The following is a 15,530-nucleotide window of genomic DNA, read 5'->3' on the forward strand; positions in this document are numbered from 1 at the left end:
CTGCAAGAACTAATTTTTGTATTTTACCATAACCTAATCACACCTTGGATTACAGAGATTCATTTTGGACATTATGGAGTACAATTTCATTGAATTTGATTATAACCCTTTCATGTTTAGGATTGCATTTTCTTCATTGTGAACGTTACTGAGTATAACTTTATTGATAGTTTGATTTTTGTAATCTTTTGGACAACAATATAATCCATTCACACTTGGATTCCAGATTCTTCCTTTTGTGCCTCACAGATTATTATTTTATTAATTGATTGGCTAGTTAATTGATTGGTTGATTTTTTTTTATCTGTTATTGTGTTGAAAATCGCTTTTAGTTTGCAAAAAGTTTCTTCTTTTTTTTTGTTTTTATATATTTTCAAATTTATGCTAACTGGTGATACATTTTTATTTACTAATGCTTATTCTATGATAATAAGGGTCTATCTTTAAAAATTCATGGGTTAAGGATTTTTCTTTATTAAAATTCCTTGATAAAATTTTTGATGGATTAATAAATATTGTAATTTATTCCATTTTATTTTCATCATTAATTAAATTAAGCTGTTGTTGTTGTTGTTGTGTGTGTGTGTGTGTGTGTGTGTGTGTGTGTGTGTGTGTAAATTTGGCTTTTCTGAAAAATTTATTTTTATAAAGCTCTATCTGAAAAGATATGAGGCCCTTCATATGGACAGAATGTCTTGATTCAGCTCAATTTTGAAATTGTAATGGGAATGCATGAATTTGGCTACTTTGCACAATTGGTAATGTACATATTGCTATCTCTCTCTCTCTTTTATACATACACTTCTGTTTTAAATAAACCTTAGTAAAAAACTAAGCATTTACATCAAAGTAATTTTGTGTTCAATCAACTTAGGTCCAATCATGATGATGCAGGTGTACAAAGTGTTCACATATATATGCTTGGTAAGTAAAAGTACATCTACCACTAGTCCCTCCCTCTTAGACAGTGTAAAAAAAAAAAAAAAAAAAAAAAAAAAGTCTCAAATCAAATAGGTTCTGCACTATCGCCCAAGCTCCAACCTCTGCCCCATCACTGCAATATCGCATCCCTCTGCCTGTTTTACAAATACTTTAATGGAATGTGCTTTGATGAATTCATAGCACTTGTGCTCTTTGACGTACATACTCCCGATTAACTCAACAAACAGCAAAATCCCACCCCTTTACTGTTGATGACCATAAATGACAGAAAGCCTTCTACTCCAATAATTTCTTTCCTTGGATTGCTAGACTTTGGAATTCCCTACCTATTTCCTGCTTTCTTGACCATTCTAACCTGCAGACGTTTAAATGTAATGTGAACAGATATCTCACTGCTCAACTTTTTGCAACTCCTGTAAGACACAATCCCAAATAGTAGCCCCTTACATTTCAAGTGGCATTATGGCTTGCTTAGAGTGAAAATGAAGAAAAAAAATATAATAAAAACGGAATTTTCCACATATGGTTAGAGTAGTGAAAAATTTCATTAGAAGTAAAAAGTTTAGAATTGAAACTATATGCCCAGATATTGCATTAAAAAGGAAGTTTTAGTGGATAAGCTAAGGAAATCTTGAGACAATTCCACATATTTCTCTATGGAGGAATGCACTTGTGCTATTATATGTATATGTGTGTGTGTATATATATATATATATATATATATATATATATATATACTGTATACTGAAAAAGAAAAAGCCTAAACACACTGTTAAACCCCATATGATTTTGTGCCATCATTTTTAATAACTTTTACAACTGCTGTTATTTAAAAAAAAACAACTAATGATAACAAAAAGATGTATATCTAGGTTGTGTGTATTGAGAAATAATTTTGAAAAAAGCATACACATGGCTACAAATTCAAGACACAACCAAATAATTATCAAATTGTTGTGGGGGACAAATCACCTCTATTTGAGAACTAAGTGGAATCAACCAGTCCTATGAATACCACTGGTTTCAGAGACTAGATAGAGACATTCATACCATGTTTAACCGCATGCTACGAACACGTTCCTCTCATACCATTTTAGTGGCTCTTGTATTCTTTATGATAAATACATATATTTTATACACTTTACAATATTTGTGGTTTCTTTCATTTGTAACTCCTAGCACGGGTCTACAACACAAATAAATCAAAGTCATTTGAATAAAAATTATAAACCTGTCATAGGCATCTGCTGTAAAGGAACAACAAATTTGATCAATTGTCAAAAAGAAGATAAGTTAAAGCATGTTTTAAAGGTCATTTTCGGCAAAAGGTTACATAGGTGTAATCAAAGTCAGGTTAATCCAGTGAAATGACAATGGCTGAATAAAATGCCTATGGGGTGTAGCTACAAGAGTGTTTCAGGTGGTCATAAATGGTTATAAAATAACAACCGAAAAGGATATTGATTGGTTGACAATTTGGGCCGGAAAAGAATCAACCTGTTGAATTCTCGTGTGTGCATCTCCTCCTAACAACCATCTATCCACAACTGTCACCGACAATAAAGATATGTTATATTTTCATATATCAGTGTGCTGCCATTCTCTAAAACACACTAGAAACACAACAAAGAGAACAGGTAAAAAAAAAAAAAAATGCAAGAGAACTGTGTTTCATTTTGCTTGTGTTAATAATAATAAAAAAAAAAATCAATTTATGCAACATAATCAAGCAATAAAGAATTAATGTTTACTTACTTTCCATTCCGGAAACTTCCCATGATCCTTTGGCTGTTTGTGAAATGAAGAATTGGAAAGAGGGCAAAAGGCAACTCGACACTCTGCAATACATTGAGCCATACATTCATGATGTCGAGATAGTTAGTGGCAAGTGTGGCCACCAGAATGGTTGGGACCATCGCTATAGATCGAGTCAACAACACGCGTTTCCACTTAGCCCAATGAATATTCAAAAATCCCTACAAGGAGAAAAAAAAAAAAAAAATCTTTTCATTGCAAACATTTTTTGGGTCACAGGAAATATGATTTTTCAATATACAACTCTGGCCAAAACATTTGCAACACCATAAAATAAAATTTAAGTACTGATAGCAAACTACAAGTATTTTTTCATTCTCTCATATCAAAATGATAATTAAAACTATATTTAGATTAAAAAGTATTTGTTTACATTTAAATTTTTATAAATTTAATACTTGATGTGTCTTTCTTTCTTCTTCAGTGCGAGTTTTATTCATTTTGCCATGGATTCAATTAATGCTTCTAACCATTAGATGATAGGTGATTTTTTTTTTGGTATTCATGTACCATTCCTTGTTTATTAATGCACCTTTAGGTACAATCACTGATGTCATGAAAAGAGAAGCACCCCCAAACATACACAATATCCAGATGTTCAAGAGTGGACACCACACAGTTGGGATGGAATTGTTTTCCAACATGTCTCCTAACACAAATTCATTCACTATTGGCAAAGCAGCTAAAAGAGGATTCATTAGAGAAAATCAGTTTCTTTTCCAGTCTTCCATGGATCCGACAGAAATTTAATTGATCTTGAATATTTTTCATATAAAAAGTGACTTCTTGCAGGCCTCTTTGACATCAATCCTTTCGTCAACAACCACTGAGGCTTCCACGCCATTACTATACCATTCCTTCAGTAATTGTTGACTACTAGCATACCTATCAAACAAAGAAAGCCACACCAGATATCAATCATCCCTTGAATACCTTAAAAAGAAAATCACCTACCATCTATTGGTTAGAAACATTAATAGAATCAAAAAAAGAATTATGTTTTATTGGTACTCAGATTTTTTATGGTGTTGCAAAACATTTGGCCAGAGCTGTATTCTTGATAGCATCTTTGTTATGGCATAACATTTGAGGTTCAGCATCTTTATTATAACATTAACTGGTTTTATTTGAGAGCCAAACTTTCTTGCTTAATGAAAAACTCTCAAATTAATTTTGTTTCAATTAATGATGAAGACTTTTCATTCTAAGATAGAGGAACACATTTTTACCAGGAGTAGCTACCTGAAAAGCTTCATGGAAAATATATCAAATGAAAGAATTTGGAGAGCTTTGACTGACTTTTGATGGCATTCACCCAGGATGGATTGAACTAGCTCCTCCTATAGAATACACAGCATCCTGGATAAATGCATACCACTCATGACATTTTGCAGCAACCAAGATAGTTATGGGAAGATAGTACTGGGACCAGCAGCGAACACCATAAACTTGTGGTCTGGAGATAGATTCGACGTTGGCTTTCATGGTGTGTAACCACGTTTTTCACTCTAAACCTTTTAAAGTGTCACAATGTAACATTACACTTGCTACTTGCAATTTAATATATCTGCCAAAACTAAGACTATGCTTGGTGTATTTCTAACCTCCAAAAGCATTTTAGTTAATGGCAGACTATAATGTCAAGAAAATGTTATTTGCAATTTAATGTCTGCTAAAAATGCAGCAGCTATCGTTTTGAAAATTTAATAGTATTGCTGCAGTTTTCATTGATTTATAACTTAATAGCAGGGGTATGTCATTTTTAATGAGGTCAGCCTCAATATAACGCCTGACATCTTTTATGCACCTTATTATAATAGGAAATTTAATAGTATTGCTGCAGTTTTCATTGATTTATAACTTAATAGCAGGGGTATGTCATTTTTAATGAGGTCAGCCTCAATATAACACCTGACATCTTTTATGCACCTTATTATAATAGGAAATTTAATAGTATTGCTGCAGTTTTCATTGATTTATAACTTAATAGCAGGGGTATGTCATTTTTAATGAGGTCAGCCTCAATATAACACCTGACATCTTTTATGCACCTTATTATAATAGGAAATTTAATAGTATTGCTGCAGTTTTCATTGATTTATAACTTAATAGCAGGGGTATGTCATTTTTAATGAGGTCAGCCTCAATATAACGCCTGACATCTTTTATGCACCTTATTATAATAGGAAATTTAATAGTATTGCTGCAGTTTTCATTGATTTATAACTTAATAGCAGGGGTATGTCATTTTTAATGAGGTCAGCCTCAATATAACGCCTGACATCTTTTATGCACCTTATTATAATAGGAAATTTAATAGTATTGCTGCAGTTTTCATTGATTTATAACTTAATAGCAGGGGTATGTCATTTTTAATGAGGTCAGCCTCAATATAACACCTGACATCTTTTATGCACCTTATTATAATAGGAAATTTAATAGTATTGCTGCAGTTTTCATTGATTTATAACTTAATAGCAGGGGTATGTCATTTTTAATGAGGTCAGCCTCAATATAACGCCTGACATCTTTTATGCACCTTATTATAATAGGAAATTTAATAGTATTGCTGCAGTTTTCATTGATTTATAACTTAATAGCAGGGGTATGTCATTTTTAATGAGGTCAGCCTCAATATAACACCTGACATCTTTTATGCACCTTATTATAATAGGAAATTTAATAGTATTGCTGCAGTTTTCATTGATTTATAACTTAATAGCAGGGGTATGTCATTTTTAATGAGGTCAGCCTCAATATAACACCTGACATCTTTTATGCACCTTATTATAATAGGAAATTTAATAGTATTGCTGCAGTTTTCATTGATTTATAACTTAATAGCAGGGGTATGTCATTTTTAATGAGGTCAGCCTCAATATAACGCCTGACATCTTTTATGCACCTTATTATAATAGGAAATTTAATAGTATTGCTGCAGTTTTCATTGATTTATAACTTAATAGCAGGGGTATGTCATTTTTAATGAGGTCAGCCTCAATATAACGCCTGACATCTTTTATGCACCTTATTATAATAGGAAATTTAATAGTATTGCTGCAGTTTTCATTGATTTATAACTTAATAGCAGGGGTATGTCATTTTTAATGAGGTCAGCCTCAATATAACACCTGACATCTTTTATGCACCTTATTATAATAGGAAATTTAATAGTATTGCTGCAGTTTTCATTGATTTATAACTTAATAGCAGGGGTATGTCATTTTTAATGAGGTCAGCCTCAATATAACGCCTGACATCTTTTATGCACCTTATTATAATAGGAAATTTAATAGTATTGCTGCAGTTTTCATTGATTTATAACTTAATAGCAGGGGTATGTCATTTTTAATGAGGTCAGCCTCAATATAACGCCTGACATCTTTTATGCACCTTATTATAATAGGAAATTTAATAGTATTGCTGCAGTTTTCATTGATTTATAACTTAATAGCAGGGGTATGTCATTTTTAATGAGGTCAGCCTCAATATAACACCTGACATCTTTTATGCACCTTATTATAATAGGAAATTTAATAGTATTGCTGCAGTTTTCATTGATTTATAACTTAATAGCAGGGGTATGTCATTTTTAATGAGGTCAGCCTCAATATAACACCTGACATCTTTTATGCACCTTATTATAATAGGAAATTTAATAGTATTGCTGCAGTTTTCATTGATTTATAACTTAATAGCAGGGGTATGTCATTTTTAATGAGGTCAGCCTCAATATAACGCCTGACATCTTTTATGCACCTTATTATAATAGGAAATTTAATAGTATTGCTGCAGTTTTCATTGATTTATAACTTAATAGCAGGGGTATGTCATTTTTAATGAGGTCAGCCTCAATATAACGCCTGACATCTTTTATGCACCTTATTATAATAGGAAATTTAATAGTATTGCTGCAGTTTTCATTGATTTATAACTTAATAGCAGGGGTATGTCATTTTTAATGAGGTCAGCCTCAATATAACACCTGACATCTTTTATGCACCTTATTATAATAGGAAATTTAATAGTATTGCTGCAGTTTTCATTGATTTATAACTTAATAGCAGGGGTATGTCATTTTTAATGAGGTCAGCCTCAATATAACGCCTGACATCTTTTATGCACCTTATTATAATAGGAAATTTAATAGTATTGCTGCAGTTTTCATTGATTTATAACTTAATAGCAGGGGTATGTCATTTTTAATGAGGTCAGCCTCAATATAACGCCTGACATCTTTTATGCACCTTATTATAATAGGAAATTTAATAGTATTGCTGCAGTTTTCATTGATTTATAACTTAATAGCAGGGGTATGTCATTTTTAATGAGGTCAGCCTCAATATAACACCTGACATCTTTTATGCACCTTATTATAATAGGAAATTTAATAGTATTGCTGCAGTTTTCATTGATTTATAACTTAATAGCAGGGGTATGTCATTTTTAATGAGGTCAGCCTCAATATAACGCCTGACATCTTTTATGCACCTTATTATAATAGGAAATTTAATAGTATTGCTGCAGTTTTCATTGATTTATAACTTAATAGCAGGGGTATGTCATTTTTAATGAGGTCAGCCTCAATATAACGCCTGACATCTTTTATGCACCTTATTATAATAGGAAATTTAATAGTATTGCTGCAGTTTTCATTGATTTATAACTTAATAGCAGGGGTATGTCATTTTTAATGAGGTCAGCCTCAATATAACACCTGACATCTTTTATGCACCTTATTATAATAGGAAATTTAATAGTATTGCTGCAGTTTTCATTGATTTATAACTTAATAGCAGGGGTATGTCATTTTTAATGAGGTCAGCCTCAATATAACACCTGACATCTTTTATGCACCTTATTATAATAGGAAATTTAATAGTATTGCTGCAGTTTTCATTGATTTATAACTTAATAGCAGGGGTATGTCATTTTTAATGAGGTCAGCCTCAATATAACACCTGACATCTTTTATGCACCTTATTATAATAGGAAATTTAATAGTATTGCTGCAGTTTTCATTGATTTATAACTTAATAGCAGGGGTATGTCATTTTTAATGAGGTCAGCCTCAATATAACGCCTGACATCTTTTATGCACCTTATTATAATAGGAAATTTAATAGTATTGCTGCAGTTTTCATTGATTTATAACTTAATAGCAGGGGTATGTCATTTTTAATGAGGTCAGCCTCAATATAACGCCTGACATCTTTTATGCACCTTATTATAATAGGAAATTTAATAGTATTGCTGCAGTTTTCATTGATTTATAACTTAATAGCAGGGGTATGTCATTTTTAATGAGGTCAGCCTCAATATAACACCTGACATCTTTTATGCACCTTATTATAATAGGAAATTTAATAGTATTGCTGCAGTTTTCATTGATTTATAACTTAATAGCAGGGGTATGTCATTTTTAATGAGGTCAGCCTCAATATAACGCCTGACATCTTTTATGCACCTTATTATAATAGGAAATTTAATAGTATTGCTGCAGTTTTCATTGATTTATAACTTAATAGCAGGGGTATGTCATTTTTAATGAGGTCAGCCTCAATATAACACCTGACATCTTTTATGCACCTTATTATAATAGGAAATTTAATAGTATTGCTGCAGTTTTCATTGATTTATAACTTAATAGCAGGGGTATGTCATTTTTAATGAGGTCAGCCTCAATATAACACCTGACATCTTTTATGCACCTTATTATAATAGGAAATTTAATAGTATTGCTGCAGTTTTCATTGATTTATAACTTAATAGCAGGGGTATGTCATTTTTAATGAGGTCAGCCTCAATATAACGCCTGACATCTTTTATGCACCTTATTATAATAGGAAATTTAATAGTATTGCTGCAGTTTTCATTGATTTATAACTTAATAGCAGGGGTATGTCATTTTTAATGAGGTCAGCCTCAATATAACGCCTGACATCTTTTATGCACCTTATTATAATAGGAAATTTAATAGTATTGCTGCAGTTTTCATTGATTTATAACTTAATAGCAGGGGTATGTCATTTTTAATGAGGTCAGCCTCAATATAACACCTGACATCTTTTATGCACCTTATTATAATAGGAAATTTAATAGTATTGCTGCAGTTTTCATTGATTTATAACTTAATAGCAGGGGTATGTCATTTTTAATGAGGTCAGCCTCAATATAACGCCTGACATCTTTTATGCACCTTATTATAATAGGAAATTTAATAGTATTGCTGCAGTTTTCATTGATTTATAACTTAATAGCAGGGGTATGTCATTTTTAATGAGGTCAGCCTCAATATAACGCCTGACATCTTTTATGCACCTTATTATAATAGGAAATTTAATAGTATTGCTGCAGTTTTCATTGATTTATAACTTAATAGCAGGGGTATGTCATTTTTAATGAGGTCAGCCTCAATATAACACCTGACATCTTTTATGCACCTTATTATAATAGGAAATTTAATAGTATTGCTGCAGTTTTCATTGATTTATAACTTAATAGCAGGGGTATGTCATTTTTAATGAGGTCAGCCTCAATATAACACCTGACATCTTTTATGCACCTTATTATAATAGGAAATTTAATAGTATTGCTGCAGTTTTCATTGATTTATAACTTAATAGCAGGGGTATGTCATTTTTAATGAGGTCAGCCTCAATATAACACCTGACATCTTTTATGCACCTTATTATAATAGGAAATTTAATAGTATTGCTGCAGTTTTCATTGATTTATAACTTAATAGCAGGGGTATGTCATTTTTAATGAGGTCAGCCTCAATATAATGCCTGACATCTTTTATGCACCTTATTATAATAGGAAATTTAATAGTATTGCTGCAGTTTTCATTGATTTATAACTTAATAGCAGGGGTATGTCATTTTTAATGAGGTCAGCCTCAATATAACGCCTGACATCTTTTATGCACCTTATTATAATAGGAAATTTAATAGTATTGCTGCAGTTTTCATTGATTTATAACTTAATAGCAGGGGTATGTCATTTTTAATGAGGTCAGCCTCAATATAACACCTGACATCTTTTATGCACCTTATTATAATAGGAAATTTAATAGTATTGCTGCAGTTTTCATTGATTTATAACTTAATAGCAGGGGTATGTCATTTTTAATGAGGTCAGCCTCAATATAACGCCTGACATCTTTTATGCACCTTATTATAATAGGAAATTTAATAGTATTGCTGCAGTTTTCATTGATTTATAACTTAATAGCAGGGGTATGTCATTTTTAATGAGGTCAGCCTCAATATAACGCCTGACATCTTTTATGCACCTTATTATAATAGGAAATTTAATAGTATTGCTGCAGTTTTCATTGATTTATAACTTAATAGCAGGGGTATGTCATTTTTAATGAGGTCAGCCTCAATATAACACCTGACATCTTTTATGCACCTTATTATAATAGGAAATTTAATAGTATTGCTGCAGTTTTCATTGATTTATAACTTAATAGCAGGGGTATGTCATTTTTAATGAGGTCAGCCTCAATATAACACCTGACATCTTTTATGCACCTTATTATAATAGGAAATTTAATAGTATTGCTGCAGTTTTCATTGATTTATAACTTAATAGCAGGGGTATGTCATTTTTAATGAGGTCAGCCTCAATATAACACCTGACATCTTTTATGCACCTTATTATAATAGGAAATTTAATAGTATTGCTGCAGTTTTCATTGATTTATAACTTAATAGCAGGGGTATGTCATTTTTAATGAGGTCAGCCTCAATATAACACCTGACATCTTTTATGCACCTTATTATAATAGGAAATTTAATAGTATTGCTGCAGTTTTCATTGATTTATAACTTAATAGCAGGGGTATGTCATTTTTAATGAGGTCAGCCTCAATATAACACCTTACATCTTTTATGCACCTTATTATAATAGGAAATTTAATAGTATTGCTGCAGTTTTCATTGATTTATAACTTAATAGCAGGGGTATGTCATTTTTAATGAGGTCAGCCTCAATATAACGCCTGACATCTTTTATGCACCTTATTATAATAGGAAATTTAATAGTATTGCTGCAGTTTTCATTGATTTATAACTTAATAGCAGGGGTATGTCATTTTTAATGAGGTCAGCCTCAATATAACGCCTGACATCTTTTATGCACCTTATTATAATAGGAAATTTAATAGTATTGCTGCAGTTTTCATTGATTTATAACTTAATAGCAGGGGTATGTCATTTTTAATGAGGTCAGCCTCAATATAACACCTGACATCTTTTATGCACCTTATTATAATAGGAAATTTAATAGTATTGCTGCAGTTTTCATTGATTTATAACTTAATAGCAGGGGTATGTCATTTTTAATGAGGTCAGCCTCAATATAACACCTGACATCTTTTATGCACCTTATTATAATAGGAAATTTAATAGTATTGCTGCAGTTTTCATTGATTTATAACTTAATAGCAGGGGTATGTCATTTTTAATGAGGTCAGCCTCAATATAACGCCTGACATCTTTTATGCACCTTATTATAATAGGAAATTTAATAGTATTGCTGCAGTTTTCATTGATTTATAACTTAATAGCAGGGGTATGTCATTTTTAATGAGGTCAGCCTCAATATAACGCCTGACATCTTTTATGCACCTTATTATAATAGGAAATTTAATAGTATTGCTGCAGTTTTCATTGATTTATAACTTAATAGCAGGGGTATGTCATTTTTAATGAGGTCAGCCTCAATATAACACCTGACATCTTTTATGCACCTTATTATAATAGGAAATTTAATAGTATTGCTGCAGTTTTCATTGATTTATAACTTAATAGCAGGGGTATGTCATTTTTAATGAGGTCAGCCTCAATATAACACCTGACATCTTTTATGCACCTTATTATAATAGGAAATTTAATAGTATTGCTGCAGTTTTCATTGATTTATAACTTAATAGCAGGGGTATGTCATTTTTAATGAGGTCAGCCTCAATATAACGCCTGACATCTTTTATGCACCTTATTATAATAGGAAATTTAATAGTATTGCTGCAGTTTTCATTGATTTATAACTTAATAGCAGGGGTATGTCATTTTTAATGAGGTCAGCCTCAATATAACACCTGACATCTTTTATGCACCTTATTATAATAGGAAATTTAATAGTATTGCTGCAGTTTTCATTGATTTATAACTTAATAGCAGGGGTATGTCATTTTTAATGAGGTCAGCCTCAATATAACGCCTGACATCTTTTATGCACCTTATTATAATAGGAAATTTAATAGTATTGCTGCAGTTTTCATTGATTTATAACTTAATAGCAGGGGTATGTCATTTTTAATGAGGTCAGCCTCAATATAACGCCTGACATCTTTTATGCACCTTATTATAATAGGAAATTTAATAGCTTTTACCTCCACACCTTCTCAAAAACAAAATACTCCGTTAGATTTAACATTTTCCACTAATTTCTTATTTAATGTATCAAAGAATACATTAAACTAAAGTAATCCAGTAACAGAATGTCTATTTCATAAAATTGGACATTTGTTATATTATGCCGGGGCGACACCAAATTACCTTGCTGAAAGTAGATTTAGGTATATCGCTTATTATTATTAAAAGTTAAAATTTTAGATAAAAGAACAAAGACAAATATGTTATAAGTTTTGGAATTTGGAATGGGGGAGTAGAACAATAGAGCAAAAGAACCAGGAATGCGACCATGACAAATTGAATGTTAAAATACTCAAACAAATAGGATAAAAAAAATAACTGATTGAAAACGTGATTCAAAGTCACATGTTACATAATAGCAAGTGAATAGTTATATATATATATATATATATATATATATATATATACAGAATTAATTAGTGGTCAATTAGATAGAGTTAGAGAGAGAGAGAGCTAGACAGATGGAGAGAGTTGGAGTGTTGGAGACAGGACTGTATGGCCCTGTATGCAGGAGAGAAGTAGAATCTGACAATCTTCCAATGAGGAAGCATTTGGAAGAAAAGTCTGAAAATTCAACCGGGGCTTGTTGGTCATTTCTTGGGATGGATGTTCATTTCAGCTTTGGCAGTCAAGATCCCAGATGAATGAAGGTAATGTTTTCCTATTTGGCAAGATGTAAACCTTCAAGAAAGATGTTCCGTCCCTTTGTTGTAAGGAACTGTTTGTTTATAAAATGTTAGATGTCCTGTTGAAACTGTATCTATGTGTGTAATGCATATATGTAAACAGTTATACATGCATCTACATGGAACATTATAAAATACTAGGTGACACAAAGAAATGCATTATATACTCAAAATACTTATACATTATATAACTCGGGTATGTTATATACATGCCTTACATATATATATATATATATATACCCCGCTATCTAGTCATTCTGATGACTACGTTAACACATTTTTACATTAGAATAAGAATCATTTATTAAGTTTTGATATGAATCAACATTAAACAAAGTGAAGTTCACCTGGTCTGAATTTATGACAGTGTTCGTATTGTTTTTGGAACTAAAACTCATACAATCTCAGGCAAAATGCTTAATCAAATTACATTTAAATGCATTATCCTATCTTGTCTGTCTGTAGGATTGATTTTATATCACTTGTAAGGTTTTTTTTGTTTTTTTGATGCTTCTGTATCTATTGTAATTTACTGTTCCTATCTTTTTCATAGCAGAGACAGTTTTACATTCCTTTGATGAAATATCAGAAACCACTTTCTTCGATATATTTTTCATTATTGCATATGCCAAGTTTGAACACATGATTCTTGCTAATTTTTCACTTTATTCCAATACATTTACAGTATTCAGAACAAAAAAACAAAAAAAGCTTGGACTCTTTCTAGCACAATAATTCCAAATTCCCATAATTTTTGATACAGAAATGTGTATTGCACTAAAATTTAATTTATCTTGACTGCAGCTGCCCTTTTGTAGATATAAACCTTCTGAAATGACATACACTTGTGCTTTCATCCTGAAAGTAACATTTCATTTAATATATATTATATTTATCTTTATCTGTCTGTCTGTCTGTTCTACTTTTTCTTGGAAACTAATGGCCAAAATTTTGTATGGACCTTTGCTATGATAAAATACAGCGAATTAAGTATTATGGTATCCATTCGATTTACAGCTAGGGATTAATAAGGATTAGTATTTAATGAAAATTTAATATTCAACCATCAAGTTAGCATAAAGTACTCATTTTAAGATGATGGACTATTTTGCCCATTTCTAACAGACTAAAAAATCTAGTTTATCTATAATCATATTCTAACCATTTGCTCCACCTATATATGTTATAGCCAAATGTTGAACACATTCTCTTATATAATGAATGTACATTTTTTAGATGAGGATTTATAATTATTTTTTGTATTATTTGGACTATTATTTGAGAATAGATGAGTCTTGGTTGTTTTTGTGTTTTTTTTCACAAAATTTCGGCCAATGTAACCTCTGGCCATCTTCAGGTGCATTCACACTGGATGTTATTGTTGAATAGCGAAAAAATGTTTGGTTTATTTGCTTTCCCAATGAACACAGCCGGTTGGAGGTTACATTGGCCGAAACGTGAAAAAAAAAAAGATGAGAATCATAGTCCAAATAATACAAAAATAATTATAAATCCTCATCTCACATTCATCATATCAAAAAAGCAAAATGGACCCGAATTTATTAACAAAATTAAAAAAAAAAAAATTGATACTATTTGCGTTTGGAATTTTAAATGGCTGCATTAGTTAGGGAAGCAAATAAACCAAACATTTTTTCACTATTCATCAACAACATCCAGTGTGAATGCACCTGAAAATGTCCGAGGTTACATTGACCAAAACATGAAAAAAAAAATAAAATAAAAACACAAAAACAATCAAGGTGAGAATAATAGTTCAAATAATACAAAAAAATAAAATTCTCTTATATTTTGTGGTAGTGACAAAAACGTTTTTCTTTAGATAAATCTGTAAACATAGATCATATGCCTATATCTTGCTTTCATTCAGCATATCACTCTTCATTTTGCAAAATAGGTGGGAGTTTTGTAAAAAAAAGTCATCTTTTAAATGTGCTTTAATGTTGGCTGAACATCACATGAAAAAAAGAAAACAGCTTTTGCTACTCTAATGTTAGGTTAATTGTTACATAAATCCAGTCATGGTCACACCGCCATGTTTGTTTTCCCAGCCAATAACCAATCACAACGTGCAAGGAAGATCACTCTAAAAACTTATCACAAAGGAATAGAACTTTTATATATCAATACAAGGGAGATAACTCAACATGTATGACTTCTTATTTACTGCTCACCTGATCTATCAACTTTAGGTATTTAAAATTACCTCCACTTAAAGTTCCTCCTTTACATTTGCAACAGTTTACAATTGTACTAAGATCCCAGTCTTTCAAAACAGCCCCTTCTTTTATGAACTGACTTTTCAGCTCTGTGATCATCTCATTGCCCGTTTCACCTACAGTCGTCAAAATTTCTGCAACAATGCCAAGGATCCTGCACACTTATTATTCTTCATCTTACTTATAATAAATAAATCATTAATAAAAAAGAGCAAATCTATTATTAATAAAGATTTGGTATCTGCTTGTCTGAAGCCGAACCTATACTAGTACTATATTTTAATGTCCAATTCATTTCACAATACTGTTTCAGACTAATATACAATATTCAATTTGAAAGGGGAATAGCATTACAACAAATCAGATTCTACACAATCCTCCCAGGCATTAACCCCACTTTT

General features: G+C 31.2%; 1 protein-coding gene across 8 annotated transcripts in view; it reads right to left on the bottom strand.

Moving 5' to 3' along the window:
* The window catches only part of LOC145284844 (natural resistance-associated macrophage protein 2-like), a 131,039-nt gene that overhangs the window by 19,119 nt on the left and 96,390 nt on the right, over window positions 1-15,530 (bottom strand). For all 8 annotated transcript variants that reach the window (XM_080133828.1, XM_080133831.1, XM_080133824.1 and 5 more), the window contains one exon: window positions 2,698-2,918. In XM_080133828.1, the coding sequence (XP_079989954.1) occupies window positions 2,698-2,918 (221 nt within the window). The remainder of the gene's footprint in view (window positions 1-2,697; window positions 2,919-15,530) is intronic.

The sequence above is a fragment of the Euprymna scolopes genome, chromosome 9 (genome assembly GCF_053919585.1).
Source record: "Euprymna scolopes isolate OS-2025 chromosome 9, ASM5391958v1, whole genome shotgun sequence".
Classification (NCBI taxonomy): Eukaryota; Metazoa; Mollusca; class Cephalopoda; order Sepiida; family Sepiolidae; genus Euprymna; species Euprymna scolopes.